The 14,936-nt window shown below is 45.5% G+C and overlaps 1 protein-coding gene across 1 annotated transcript in view; it reads right to left on the reverse strand.

Annotated features, from left to right (window-relative positions):
• Window positions 1-10,609: 10,609 nt before the first annotated feature.
• Window positions 10,610-14,936, reverse strand: part of ZC3H7A (zinc finger CCCH-type containing 7A) — a 45,707-nt gene continuing 41,380 nt past the window's right edge. Inside the window, exons 20-21 of the mRNA XM_017539994.2 lie at window positions 13,005-13,168; window positions 10,610-11,535 (exon numbers count right to left, since the gene is read on the reverse strand). Coding sequence (XP_017395483.2) covers window positions 11,346-11,535; window positions 13,005-13,168 — 354 coding nt within the window. The 3' untranslated portion in view covers window positions 10,610-11,345. The remainder of the gene's footprint in view (window positions 11,536-13,004; window positions 13,169-14,936) is intronic.

Genomic DNA, 14,936 nt, shown 5'->3' on the forward strand with positions numbered 1-14,936 from the left:
CATGTTGACCAGGATGGTCTCGATCTCTTGACCTCGTGATCCACCCGCCTCGGCCTCCCAAAGTGCTGGGATTACAGGCTTGAGCCACCGCGCCCGGCCTTACACCAAATAGATTTAGAAACAATCACATAATTATATAATCAATCTTATTAAATCATTATTCTTTGTTATTAATCTTTGCCTTAGTATTATACTGTAGAATCATCTTAGTTGTATAGTATAGAGATAATCTGGTGAAATATAATTAGGAACTGAAGGGACATTGTGGGAAGTGATCGGGAGGCGAGGGTGAGAGCCTTGAGGTAGTGCCAGCACCTGGGAAGGCGCCCATTACTTAGCCAGCCGTGAAGGGGAGTTTCCCTTTTCACTGGGGGAATTCAGAGAACATTCCGCCCTACTCTTGAAGAAGGTCTGACATTAGCCTGGCGGGCCACAAACATCCAGAGGCTTAAATGCCTCTCTGTGGTGCTGTGCTCTGATGGTCACCATCCTTGTCCACTTTGACGTTCCACTTTCCCACCCCGTGCTCTTTTTAAGTTCTTAGAAGTTGCCAGAAGTAAGAACAGAGGAATCCTAAAAGCTTTTGATCTTTCTATTAAGTGCATAGAAAGATGCTAAGGTATGTGCCTCCCCTCCTTGCAGCGGCTACCTGAAAGGGAGGGACTCCCTGTACTGTAAGCACGTGATTTGCTTGACCCTATCAGTCATGTCAAATTACATACTCACCTTACCCATCCCACATGCCTTGTATACAAGAAGTATCAGCGCGTCCAGGCATTAGGGGCCACTGCTGGACTCCACGCCTTGGTAGTAGTTGTCCCCCAGTCCCGATGAATTCTTCTCTTATCTCTGGGTCTTGTGTCTTTCCTGCGATCTATTGTCTCTGCACACAAAATCATACCCAGTAGACCCTGCGGGCTGGACCCTGCAGAAATGATGGTAAGTGCCATGCCCATAGTAAGTGCTCAATAAATCTTAGTTACTGCTGTCTCCCACTCCGTGACCTGTGTCTATTGAGTGCTGTGTGTCCAGGCACCATCTCCCTACACGCAGCCCCTAGGAAGCAGAGGGGCTGTACCACCTGCACTCACTTTATTATTATTATTATTATTATTATTATTATTTTGAGACGGAATCTCCTGTCGCCCAGGCTGGAGTGCAGTGGCATGATCTCGGCTCACTGCAACCTCAGCCTCCCAGGTTCAAGAGATTCTCCTTGCCTCAGCCTCCCAAGTAGCTGGGATTACAGGTGCATGCCACCACACCCAGCTTAATATTTTTGTATTTTTAGTAGAGACAGGGTTTCACTATGTTAGCCAGGCTGGTCTCAAACTTCTGACCTTGTGATCCCCTGCCTCGGCCTCCCAAAGTGATGGGATTAAAGGCTTGCGCTACATTACAGTGTGAGCTACGGCTCCCAGCTGTTATTATTTTCTTTTATTTATTTATTTATTTAGAGATAGACTCTTGCTCTGTTGCCCAGCCTGGAGAGCAGTGGTACAATCTCAGCTCACTGCAACCTCTGCCTCCAGGGTTTAAGCGATTCTCGCGCCTCAACCTCCTGAGTAGCTGGGATTACAGGCACAGGAGCCACCACAGCCAGCTAATTTTTATATGTTTAGTAGTCACAGGGGTCTCACCATGTTGGCCAGGCTGGTCTTGAGCTCCTGAGCTCAAATGATTCACCCGCCTTGGCCTCCCAAGTAGCCACTGCTCCCAGACCTGCACTCACTTTGTAGACGGGCAAAGCAAGACTTGGAAAAGTCACCTCATTGAGGTTATGAAGCTAGTAGGTAAGAATTTCAGCCTCAAATGCAGACTGGCATAAGAAGTGCCTAGGAGCTCTTGGTGGGCCCCCAAAGGTCTCACCAGCTCTTTTTATGGGCACAAGTCAAGGTTATGTTACTTGCTGTTTAGGAAGTAGCTGAAGGAGGGTAGCCAAGCCCAAGAATCCCTGGCTCCTTGGGGATTCTCAGTCTTGGCTACCCACCCGAAGTGCTGGAATCCCGACTGCGGGTTATATAACGCAGGTTGTTTCTTCTCCAGTTTTTTGATAGCTGGCTGCACTAGATATGCGTAGGTTCCTGAAATTGCCACACCCAAGGAGGGTGTTCAATAATGGGTGTTCCTCCCTGATTCTAAATGTCAGATCCTTTCTAAGTAAATTTTTTGATTTAAAAAAGGTGAAGTCAGTGAAGGATGAAGTGTGCTTTGAGAATGACAGGAACGAATTGTTTCCATGAGGGAGAGGAACAAGTGTACCCCATGGCACGTGGGCCCAGATCAAGACTTGACCTCCATGACCAGGCATGGTGGCTCACACCTGTAATCCCAGCACTCTGGGAAGCCGAGGCGGGCAGATTACATGAGACCAGGAGTTCAAGACCAGCCTGGCCAACATGATGAAACATCCGCTCTGTTAAAAATACAAAAAATTAGCTGGGTGTGGTGGCTTGTACCACCTACTGTAATCCCAGCTACTTGGGAAGCTGTGGCAAGACAATCACTTGAACCTGGGAAGGGGAGATTGCAGTAAGCCAAGATTGTACCACGGCACTCCAGCCTGGACGATAGAGTGAGACCAAAAAAAAACACAAAAAACTGCACTTTGGTAGGCTGAGGTCAGGAAAAGAAAGACTTGGCCTCCTATGCAATAACTACAAACTAGACAAATAAACTTTGAGGGCATTAAGGCAGTATGCTGTTAAGCCACAAACAAAAGGCACAGCTAACAGCCAGCAGTTGAGCTGCCACTTCCGCCACAAGTCAGCTATGTGACCCAGGTGCAAATATCATCATCTTCTGTCTGGTTCTGCTTCTGTGGGTGTAGAATGGGGCGATCAATGACTGTCTTGCTCGGCTGGCCAGGTATTTAACGTGTCAACTACCCAGGCCCAGCATGTTGGGAGTCCATGTACACGGACCATTTTGCTACTTGTTTTCTACATGCCACTTTTTTTCTTTTGGGTTGTTTTTTGAGATAGGGTCTCACGTCGCCCAGGCTGGAGTGCAGTGATGCAATCATAGCTCACTGCAGCCTTGACAACCGCAGCTCAAGCGATCCTTCCGCCTCAGCCTCCCGAGTAGTGAGCACCACAGATGTGTGCCACCACACCCAGCTAATTTTTTTAACTAATTGTAGAGATAAGTTCTCTCCATGTTGTCCAGGATAGTCTTGAGCTCCTAGACTCAAGCGATCCACCTACCTCCACCTCCCAAAGCGCTGGGATTAGGTAAAAGCATGAGCCACTGCACCTACCTGTCACATCTTTTTGTTCCTTCTTTACTGCCTTCTTTTGTAATAAGTATATTTTGTAGTAAATATATTAATGCTATTTTCTGGTATAGCATTATTTTTAACTTGTCCCTCATCCCCTTTTTGTGTCATTATTACCCTTATTATCTGTGTTACAAACCCAACCATACAGTGTTATTCTTTTTTTGCTTTTTCTTTTTTTTGAGGCAGAGTCTAGCTCTGTTGCCCAGGCTGGAGTGCAGTGGTATGATCTCAGCTCACCACAACCTCCGCCTCCCGGTTTCAAGCGATTCTCCTGTCTCAGCCTCCCCAGTAGCTGGGACTACAGGCACGCACCACCATGCCTGGCTAATTTTTGTATTTTTAGTAGAGACGGGGTTTCACCATGTTGGCCAGGCTGGTCTTGAACCTCTGACCTCGTGATCTGCCCACTTCGGCCTCCCAAAGTGCTGGGATTACAGGCATGAGCCACTGTGCCCAGTATATTGTTATTCTTATATAACAATACTTAACAATATAACTCTTAGCTTGTTTAAAAAGCTAAGAGAAAAAATATATACAGAGTTTTAAAAAATAACCTTCTAATTTGCCATTTATAATTCTGTTGATTTCTTTGTGTAGAGTTACATGGTTTATTACTAAAGAAAATAAATATGGGCCTGGCGCGGTGGCTCAAGCCTGTAATCCCAACACTGTGGGAGGCCGAGGCGGGTGGGTCACGAGGTCAAGAGATCGAGACCATCCTGGTCAACAGGGTGAAACCCTGTCTCTACTAAAAATACAAAAAATTAGCTGGGCATGGTGGCACGTGCCTGTAATCCCAGCTACTCAGGAGGCTGGGGCAGGAGAATTGCCTGAACCCAGGAGGCGGAGGTTGCAGTGAGCCGAGATCGCGCCATTGCACTCCAGCCTGGGTAACAAGAGCGAAACTCCGTCTCAAAGAAAAAGAAAAAAAAGAAAAAAAAAAAAAAGAAAATAAATATGGTCAAAAGTCACCAGTGTCCTCATTCAGTGTCTCAACCAGTGTAGGTTGCTGGAACAGAATTTACCCTACACTTCCGTCGTAAGACATCTGACTTTGTACAGGGCTTTGTAAGGTCCAAAGTACTCTTGTTGTCTCTGGTTTATCTCACGAAACCCCCAGTCCTTTGTGAAAAAATGCAAGGCAGTTTTGGGTGGCCCCAAAACCACCCAGGATTAATAAGAGAATATCTCCTTTCCTCTTCACTTTCTGAGCAACTGGGGGACTGCTCTGTCAGCAGAACATTCTCTTCTTTATTTTTTGAGAGATGGGATCTCACTGTGTTGCCCAGGCTGGTTTTGAACTCCTAGCTTCAAGTGATCCTCCTGCTCTGGACTTTACAAGTCTGAGCCACTGCAGCTGGCACAGAATATTCTTCTGAAACAATTCTAAATTTGTTTTAAAATACACTAGGCCTTTGGGGTCAGGGCTGTACTGCTTTTCAAAGGTTAGGTCAGCCCTAACTTGTCCACACCAACTTGTATCTGAGCTTTTTGTGGCCACTTTTTATACCAAGATCAAGTTGCTGGGGGTTTGAGGAGGGAATGGGACAGAGGAATATATATATGTCATGTGCTGTGACTGTCATCCCAGAAAATTATGATACTGTTTTTATTGTACCTTTTTTTCCTCTTCTTCTTCTTCTTTCACAGCATCTCGCTCTTGTCACCCAGGCTGGAATGCAGTGGCACCATCTCGGCTCACTACAACCTCCATGCATTGGGTTCAAACAATTCTCATGCCTCACCCTCCCAAGTAGTTGGGATTACAGGCATGTGCCACCATATCCGGCTAATTTTTGTATCTTTTGTAGAAACGGGGTTTCGCCATGTTGGCCAGGCTGGTCTCGAACTCCTGACCTCAAGTGATCCGCCTGCCTTGGCCTCCCAAAGTGCTGGGATTAAACGTGTGAGCCACCATGCCCGGCCCACTATACCTTTTCTGTGTTCAGGTAAATTTAGATACATACTCACCACTGTGTTATAGTTGCCTAAGATATTTAGCACAGTAACATGCTGTACTGGTTTATAGACTAGGAGCAAGAGGCTATACCATACACTACATGGCAGATGACCTCGGTGTGTAGTAGGCTATACTGTCTAGGTTTGTGTGAGTGTACTCGGTGATGTTCACACAACACTGATAGCACCTAACAATGTGTTTATCAGATCGTGTTCCTGTGATGCATGGTGATAGATTTCCCCCAGATATTAATCCTTCCTTGGAACCAGAGAGAAATAATTTGATTTTTTTTTTTTTTTCTAAGATGGAGTCTTGCTCTGGCACTCAGGCTGGAGTGCAGTGGTGTGACCTCAGCGCACTGCAACCTTTGACTCCTGGGTTCAAAAGATTATGCTGGCTGGGCACTGTGGCTAATGCCTGTAATCCCAGCACTTTGGGAAGCAAGGTGGGAGAATCATGACATCAGGAGTCCAAAACCAGCCTGGCCAAATGGTAAAACCCCGTTTCTAATAAGAAAAATTAGCACAGTGGCAGGCACCTGTCATCCCAGCTACTTGGGAGGCTGAGGCAGGAGAATTGCCAGAACCCAGAAAGTGGAGGTTGAGCGTGAACCGAGATGGTGCCACTGCACTCTAGCATGGGAGACAGAGTAAGACTCTATCTCAAAAAAAAAAAAAAAAAGATTCTCCTGCCTCAGCCTCCTGAGTAGCTGGGACCACAGGCATACACCACCATGCCCAGCTAATTTTTTTTTTGAGACTGAGTTTCACTCTTGTTGCCCAGGCTGGAATGCAAAGGCATGACCTTGGCTCACCACAACCTCCACCTCCCAGGTTCAAGCGATTCTCCTGCCTCAGCTTCCCCAGTAGCTGGGATTATAGGCATGCACCACCATACCCAGCTAATTTTGTATTTTTAGTAGAAATGGGGTTTCTCCAGGTTGGTTAGGCTGGTCTCAAACTCCTGAGCTCAGGTGATCTGCCTGCCTCGGCCTCCCAAAGTGCTAGGATTACAGGCCTGAGCCACTGTACCCAGCCTAATTTTTGTATTTTTAGTAGAGATGGGGTTTCACCATGTTGGTAATGCTCATTCATTCTGAAAGCTTCCAAGCCTTTACTTATAAAACAAGACATGCTTAACATAACACGGGACAGCAGATTATACAGAAGAAAAGGCCAGGCCCTTGGCCTGGGTACTCTGGATAATGGTGTTTGTGTTCTTGGAGACTTTGTATCATCACCACAGAATGGGCTTTCTAGAAATTGGCATTCATCCCTGGCATCAAATAAAGCAGTATGCATTCTCATCTCCCCACGCCAACTAAGAAGTGTTTGAGGAGCTAGGCACAGTGGCTCTTGCCTATAATCCCAGCACTTTGGGGGGCCAAGGTGGGAGGATTGCTTAAGCCCAGGAGTTAGAGATCAGCCTGGGCAACATAGTGAGACGCCAGCCCTACAAAAAATAAAATACAAAAAAGACATTATCTGGGCAGGGTGGTACATACCTGTAGTCCTAGCTACTTGGGGGGCTGAGGCAGAACAGAAGGGTCACGTAAGCCCAAAGGTTGAGGCTACAGTGATACAGTAAGCTAAGGTTGTGCCACTCTACTCCAGCCTGGAGGACAGAGCAAGACCCTGTCTCTTAAAAAAAAACCCAAAAACCAAGAGTGTTTGAAACCTGCCCTATCTACTCTCCTTCAGTTTCCCAATTGGAGCAGGTCCCTGGAACTAAATCAAAACAAATATTGGGGGCTATATGCAAACAGTCATCAGAGGTTAGGAAGCTCCAGGAAGGGTGAGTGATGGAGAGGGGCATCTCTGGGCAATGGCCCCCCTGCCCAGGACACCTCAGTCACAGAGTGGGAGCACTATGCAGAGAAGAAGGGGTCCCTAAGGGTAAGAAAGACTCATCTGCAGCCTTCTATACCTTCAGGGCAGATGTGGCAGCTCACTACAGCCAAACAAAACTGAAGTCACAATTCTTGCACAGCACTGTTCATATTCACAATAGCCAAAAAGCAAAAACAACCCAAATGTCCATCAACCGATGGATAAATTTTTTAAAAAATGTGGTCCATCCAAACAGTGGAGTATTATGTGGCTACAAAAAGTAATTAAGAGCTGGGCATGGTGGCTCATGCCTTGTAATCCCAGCACTTTGGGAGGCCAAGGTGGGCGGATCACAAGGTCAGAAGTTTGAGATCAGCCTAGCCAATATGGTTAAACCCTGTCTGTACTAAAAATACAAAAGTTAGCTGGTTGTGGTGGCAGGCACCTGTAGTCCCAGCTACTTGGGAGGCTGAGGCAGAATTGCTTGAACCTGGGAGGCAGAGGTTGCAGTGAGCTGAGATCACACCATTGCATGCTAGCCTGGGCAACAGAGCAAGACTCTGTTTAAAAAAAAAAAAATTGGCCGGGCGCGGTGGCTCAAGCCTGTAATCCCAGCACTTTGGGAGGCCGAGGCGGGTGGATCACAAGGTCAAGAGATCGAGACCATCCTGGTCAACATGGTGAAACCCCGTCTCTACTAAAAATGCAAAAAAAAAATTAGCTGGACATGGTGGTGCGTGCCTGTAATCCCAGCTACTGAGGAGGCTGAGGCAGGAGAATTGCCTGAACCCAGGAGGCGGAGGTTGCGTGAGCCGAGATCGCGCCATTGCACTCCAGCCTGGGTAACATGAGTGAAACTCCGTCTCAAAAAAAATAAATAAATAAAATAAAAATAAAAAAATTAGCCGGGCATGGTGGCAGATGCTTGTAGTCCCAGCTCAAGAGGCTGAGGCAGGAGAATTGCTTGAACCCAGGAGGCAGAGGTTGCAGTGAGCCGAGATCATGCCACTGCACTCCAGCCTGGGCCACAGAGTGAATCTCTGTCTCTTAAAAAAAAAAAAAAGTAATGAAGTATCGATTCATGCCATGACACAGGTGAGCCTTGGAGAATTATGCTAAAGGAAAGAAGCCAGTCATAAAAGGCCACATATCATATGATTCCATTTATATGAAATGTTTAGGACAAGAGAATCCCTGGAGACAAAAGGCAGTTTAGTGGTTCCTCAAAGCTTGAGAGGCAGGGCAAGTGCGTAGACTCTGAGAGTGATGGCTAAGGCGTGTGGGGTTTATTCAGGTAATGAAAATATTCTAAAATTGATTATGATTATAGCACAACATTGTGAATATGCTAAACACCATGGAATTGTATGCTTTAAAACGGTAAAGTTTATGTCAATTGCATTGTATCTCAGTCATCATTTTCTAAACATTAAAAAAACACAATGAAATAACATGCCTAAGTTGACACATCAGCTAATCCTTTCCTCTCCTAATAAAATGGGATTGGAGTTTTGCTTCTTCATTGTTTTGTTTTGTTTTTCCTTTCCTTTTATCCTACCCTGCACACCATGTTCTTTTCCAAAGCTGCTGCAATAAACCTGGCACTTATAGGATGGGGGTGTGATCTCACCGGAGAGTAATTAACATTGACTTCTAATGCTGAGACCAAGGTTGTGGCAGGCAGGGTTCTTAGTTGCAAACCAGAGCATGAAACTGGCTAAGTTCGAAGAAATCGAATTTACCAAAAAGATAGTTCAGAGCTTAGAGAACTGCTGAGAAAGTGGAAAGCTGAGGCACAGAAAATGCACCTGTAGGATCCTCAAAGGTTGTTTTCATCATTAGAAAAACAACCTAGATTCCAAAGGTTAAAGCAACTGGCTTTTTCATCATTAAACAGGCTGGGTGCGGTGGCTCACACCTGTAATTCCAGCACTTTGGGAGGCAGAGGTGGGCAGATTACTTGAGACCAGGAATTAAAGACCTGCCTGGTGAAACCCCCATCTCTACCACAAATACAAAAATTAGCCAGGCATGGTGGTGTGTGCCTGTAATCCCAGCCACTTGGGAGACTGAGTTGGGAGGAGTTCATGAGCCCACGAGGCGAAGGTTGCAGTGAGCCGATCGTGACACTGCACTCCAGCCTGGGCAACAGAGTGAGACACTGTCTCAAAACAAAACAAACAAACAAAAAAACAGAACATCAGAGACAACTCTTTTTTTTTTTTTTTTGAGCCAGAGTCTCACTTTGCTACAACCTCTGCCTTCCAGGTTCAAGCAATTCTCCTGCCTCAGCCTCCCAAGTAGCTGGGATTACAGGACCCTGCCACCACCATGCCCAGCTAATTTTTTCACCATGTTGGCTAGGCTAGTCTCGAACTCTTGACCTCAACTGATCCTCCTGCCTCAGCCTCCCAAAGTGCTGGAATTACAGGTGTGAGCCATCGCACCCAGCCCAGAGACAACTTTTCAGTATCTATTCTCCCTGGAAAAGGAGGACATAAGGAGTTTGGGAGAAAGTACATACAAGAAAAAAATTTAACAACCATCATCAGACTAGGGAGCCTCAGCACAATAACATTACCATGTCATTTTACAGAAAACATCACCCTTAACACACGATTATTTTTGCAGTGAAGATGCACCCCTGATGCACCCTGTTCGGTGACTGGCCTCCATTGACCTCTCATTTTTTTTTTTTTTTTTGAGATGGAGTCTTGCTTCTTCGCCCAGGCTGGAGGGCAATGGTGCAATCTTGGCTCCGCAACCTCTGCCTCCTGGGCTTAAGCAATTCTCTGCCTCAGCCTCCCAAGTAGCTGGGATTACAGACACCCGCCACCACGCCCAGCTAATTTTTGTGTTTTTAGTAGCGACGGGGTTTCACCCTGTTGGCCAGGCTGGTCTCTAACTCCTGACATCAAGTGAGCCACCTGCCTCGGCCTCCCGAAGTGCTGGATTACAGATGTGAGCCACCACACCTGGCCTCTCCTAGTATTTTAACAGAGTCACAGATGGCATCCTGTGTCACTCCTCTTCTCTCTTCTCGCTCCATGCACCCAGGCCTTCCTCTCCGTTAGTCGACTCACCCAGAGAAAAGACCCTTTTATATTTCCCCACATCCCACACATTCAGCGTTCCCATGAGGAAGTGACTTTGCTTGAGGGTTTAAAGGATTGCTACATCACAGCCCAGTAGATCCTGTCTTTAAAGTCCCTGAGCCCCGTCAAAGATGTTATGCCAAACAGCTGTCCTGGTGGAATCCCACAGCCCAGGTCTTACCAGCTGACTATTTTTTCACCCTGCTTGTGTAGCTCATTTGAATGAAACAGCAGTGCCCCAAGAAGACTTACCTAGAAGAGCCAATCAGTAAGAGCAGTCCCTGAGCCCAAAGTTGGAGGAGAGGAGGGTGAAGTCAAAAGTTGCTTTCATGTCCCAATTTGCATTCTGTCAGTCATTGCCTAAATGAAAATGTTTTTGAAAAAAACAATTTTATTTTATACCCAGTATCATCAATTCTTTGCGAGAAAGGACCACAGGAAAAAATGAAAGGCATCTATATATAAAATCTTTATTACAGGCAGTATTGGTCCATACACTAACACAATACCAACAGTACAGGTTTAATCTTTCAAAATCATCATTTAAACAGCAAAAGACCATGAAATAAAATTTGAGTCAATTAATTATTTTTCAAAATATTCTCAATGCACATTATCCTTAATTCCCTTATTATAGTGAAACATACAAATACAGAAAAATACCCCATTTAACAAATACTAGTGTTAAATGGTTATTTGGCTTAAAATCTGAGTTAAGAAAATCCTTTTTAGCAACCTACATACAGATAAGTAGCAAACTTTATTATATTAAACAAATTCATTCTGCTAAAACATGTAAAGAATTTCATCCATCATGTATTCTGATCCCAGTACAAGTGTTGATTCTCTTACCGTCATGATTCTTAATAGGAAGGACCAACTCAAAGAGTGGTCCTAGATATAACCTTGTCCTCTTCCCCAACATACTTCATCCAAAAGTCTGTTCAACAGATGGCAACCGGGTAGCAGTCACTTCACCATCTGATGCCAATGGTTCCGTGAGAGCGTGGCCAGTCCTGTGAAACAGCCCATTTTCCTACCTACTATGGGTTGCTGCTCAGGAGGAACGATATACGCCAATACAAGCAGAAAACCTGCAGCTCCTCTGCTACGTGCCGTAGAACACTTTCAATTTTTCTGGTCAATGCTCTGATTAGGTATCATACATAAAAGCCAGCATATTAGTTTAAATCTTTAAACAAAAAACTATATTTTCCAAAGTCATTATCATTTGGGGCAATTAAGTGATCTTTTCGTGCTTTGTTGAGCTTCATCTTTAGGGCGTCTCTTCTTTCTTCCCATTCATGAAGTTCGGCGTTTCCATGTGCAAATTTACAGCTGCTTCCTTCTGGGCAGGTACCATTCATATACCTGTGAGGACAAGTCAGCTGCTCAGCATCCACAAGTTATTTCAAAAAATCGTGCTGTGATTCTTGAAACTGTATGCTTCACTAGCTTTATGATTTGCATACAACTTTTAGTTAGGAAACTCAAGCCTAGAAAGATAAATATTTTACAGCCATGACATCTACAGTAGAAAAATCAGGCCACGCACAGTGGCTCACACCTGTAATCCTGGCACTTTGGGAGGCCGAGGCAGGCGGATCACCTGAAGTCAGAAGTTTGAGACCAGCCAGACCAACATGGTGAAACCCCGTCTCTAGTAAAAATAAAATTAGCCAGGCGTGATGGTGTGCACCTGTAATCCGAGCTACTCAGGACGCTGAGGCAGGAGAATCACTTGAACCCAGGAGGTGGAGGTTGCTGTGAGCCAAGATTGCAACACTGCACTCCAGCCTGGGTGACAGAGCGAGACTCCATCTTAAAAAAAANAAAAAAAAAAAAAAAAAAAAGGAAACATCAGTACTTTATTTAAATGTACTCTGTGAAAAGTACTGACTGATAGGAGAAAAAAGACTATAGATGTTCCTGATGTGACAGAAATAAATCAGAGGTGGCATTAAGGAAAAAATGTCTTCAGTAGTTTTAAGGATCACATGGATCTAAATTAGGGAATTAAATACTAACAGTGATTTAACAAAATGAGTAATTCAGAATTATCTAGTTTTTCACTGAAAAAAAATTTTTTTTTTTTTTTTTAAAACAGAGTCTCACTCTGTCACCCAGGCTGGACAGCAGTGGTGTGACCTAGGCTCACAACAACCTCTGCTTCCTGGGTTCAAGTGATTCTCTTGTCTCAGCCTCCCAAGTAGCTGGGATTACAGGCACCTGCCGCCATGCCCGGCTAATTTTTGTAGTTTTAGCAGACATGGGGTTTCACCATGTTACCCAGGCTGGTCTTGAACTCCTGACCTCAAGTGACCCACCCACCTCACCCACCAAAGTGCTGGGATTACAGGTGTGAGCCACTGTGCCCCGCCACACTGAAAAACTTTCTAAGAAAACTTAAAGGAGTGATACATATTAACATCTTCCTTCGATCTAATTTTTAGATTTTAAATATAATGTAAAAGCCATTTCAAATCTGATGAACATTTACTGTGAGCAGTTTGTGGCAAAGGGTTAGAGAATTACAATGGTGAACTCAAAGGTCATTTGGACAAATTGGAATGAACATACTTCTCTATTCAATTATCCTAAGACACTTCAAACTAGTATTAGAAGACTATTAAATCTTTTCATATAACATAAGAAGAGTGAAAGGAATGGTTTGATGAGCAACTAAACGCTTTCAGCCAAAACCCAAGAATTCTTCAGGGTCTGTCAGAGCACGGCAACATTAGAACTTTAGCACCCAGATATTCTGGGTTGGCTGACATATCCATTAAAATTTGCGATCAGCAATTTTTACATGGAAAACTTGTAAAAAATCTACATACCTATCACAAATACTGAAATACCCTGTTGGGAAGCGGTGCTGCCAGCAGTACTGGTCGTCCTCAGTGTGGAAAACCTTCTCTTTGTGCTTCTCGGAGGAGATGTGGCCCTGCCACTGCTTCTCACTGTTGCAGTTTTTCCCACACATCCAGCAGTGAAAGTCCACCTAATGTGCAGCAAAGACACATATCCCATCGGCCACCTGATCTAAGATCCAGACTCAATTCCAGAAAGCCCAGGCTGGTGGGAGAGCCAGGCAAGACATAAAACTCAGTTTAGAAGTAGGGACACAAGCCCGGACGCAGTGGCTCACGCCTGTAATCCCAGCACTTTGGGAAGCCAAGGCGGGCTGATCATGAGGTCAGGAGATGGAGACCTTCCTGGCCATGGTGAAACCCCATCTCTACTAAAATGCAAAAAATTAGCTGGGTGTGGTGGCACGCACCTATAGTCCCAGCTACTTAGGAGGCTGAGTCAGGGGAATCGCTTGAACCCGGGAGATGGAGGTTGCAGTGAGCTGAGATCGTGTGCCACTGCACTCCAGCCTGGTGACAGAGCAACACTCCATCTCAAAAAAAAAAAAGAAAGAAATAGGGACAAGGAAAGGACCACAGCATGGGAAAGCAAGCCACCACTCAGGACACAGAGAAGAAGGGTGACAAATCCTGCCACCTATCCAGGAAGTCTCCGGTAATGAAGTAATAGTTGCTGGTGTGCAAACAAGGATGTTTGCTGGGAGGACAAGAGGCAGGTGCAAACAAGCATTCAGGATAGAATTAACACCATGCAGAAAAGCAGAGAGGACGGAAAGACCAGGCCATGCCAACTCCAAAAGGACGAGCAGCAGCCCCATTCAGTGTGCATGAACCGAGCCCCTGCTACAGCATCAGGAACATAAAGATGCTACCCCTGTGGGGAACAGACCTATACAAAAGGAACTGTTATGGGGGGATTTAAATGCTACAACAGATGCAAACTCTAAGTGCTAGATAGTATTTCCCAAATGTCCTGGGCAATAATGATCTGCAACACTGGATAAAAACAGATTTGGACTCATTCAGTGTAGAGTATAAATGAGACTTTTTATGATTTTCTTTTAGAGACACAGTCTGGCTGTCATCCAGGCTAGAGTACCGTCGTGAGATCATAGCTCATTGCTGCTTCGAACTCCTGGGCTCAAAGGATCCTCCCACCTCAGCCTCCCGAGTGGCTAGCAGGTACAAGCTATCACACCCAGCTCCAAGACTCTGTATTATTAAACACTCCCGTAAGCCTTATTTATTTGTTTGTTTGTTTATCGAGACAGTCTCACTCTGTTGCCCAGGGTGCAGTGGAACGATGTGATCTTGGCTCACTGCAACCTCCATCCCCCAGGTTTCAGTGATTCTCCTGCCTCACCCTCCTAAGTAGCTGGGATTACAGGTGCACGCCACCATGCCTGGCTAATTTTTTGCATTTTTAGTGGAGATGTGGTTTCACCAAGTTGGCCAAGCTGGTCTGGAACTCCTAACCTTAGGTGATCTGCCTGCTTCGGCCTCCCAAAGTGCTGGGATTACAGGTGTGAGCCACTGTGCCCACCCCCAGGTAAGCCTTACGATCCAGCAAGTCCAGGTGACCCTACTCTAGAAACACTAAGGAGCAGCCAGGCATGGTGGCTCATGTCTATAATCACAGCACTTTGGAGGCTCAGGCAGGAGGAGGCCTTCAGCCCAGGAGTTTGAGACTAGTGTGGGCAACATGGCAAGATCCCCGTCTCTACAAAAAACATAAAAATTAGCCAGGCGTGGTGGCGAGCACCTGCAGCCCTAGCTACTCAGAAGGCTGAGGCAGGAAGATGATCTGAGTCTGGGAGGTTGTGGCTGCAGTGAGCCATAAGTGTATTCTGGCCTGGGTGACAGAGCCAGACGCTGTCTCAAAAAAAAAAAGAAAAGAAA

Source organism: Cebus imitator, unplaced genomic scaffold, assembly GCF_001604975.1.
Source record: "Cebus imitator isolate Cc_AM_T3 unplaced genomic scaffold, Cebus_imitator-1.0 Scaffold122, whole genome shotgun sequence".
In the NCBI taxonomy this organism is placed as follows: Eukaryota; Metazoa; Chordata; class Mammalia; order Primates; family Cebidae; genus Cebus; species Cebus imitator.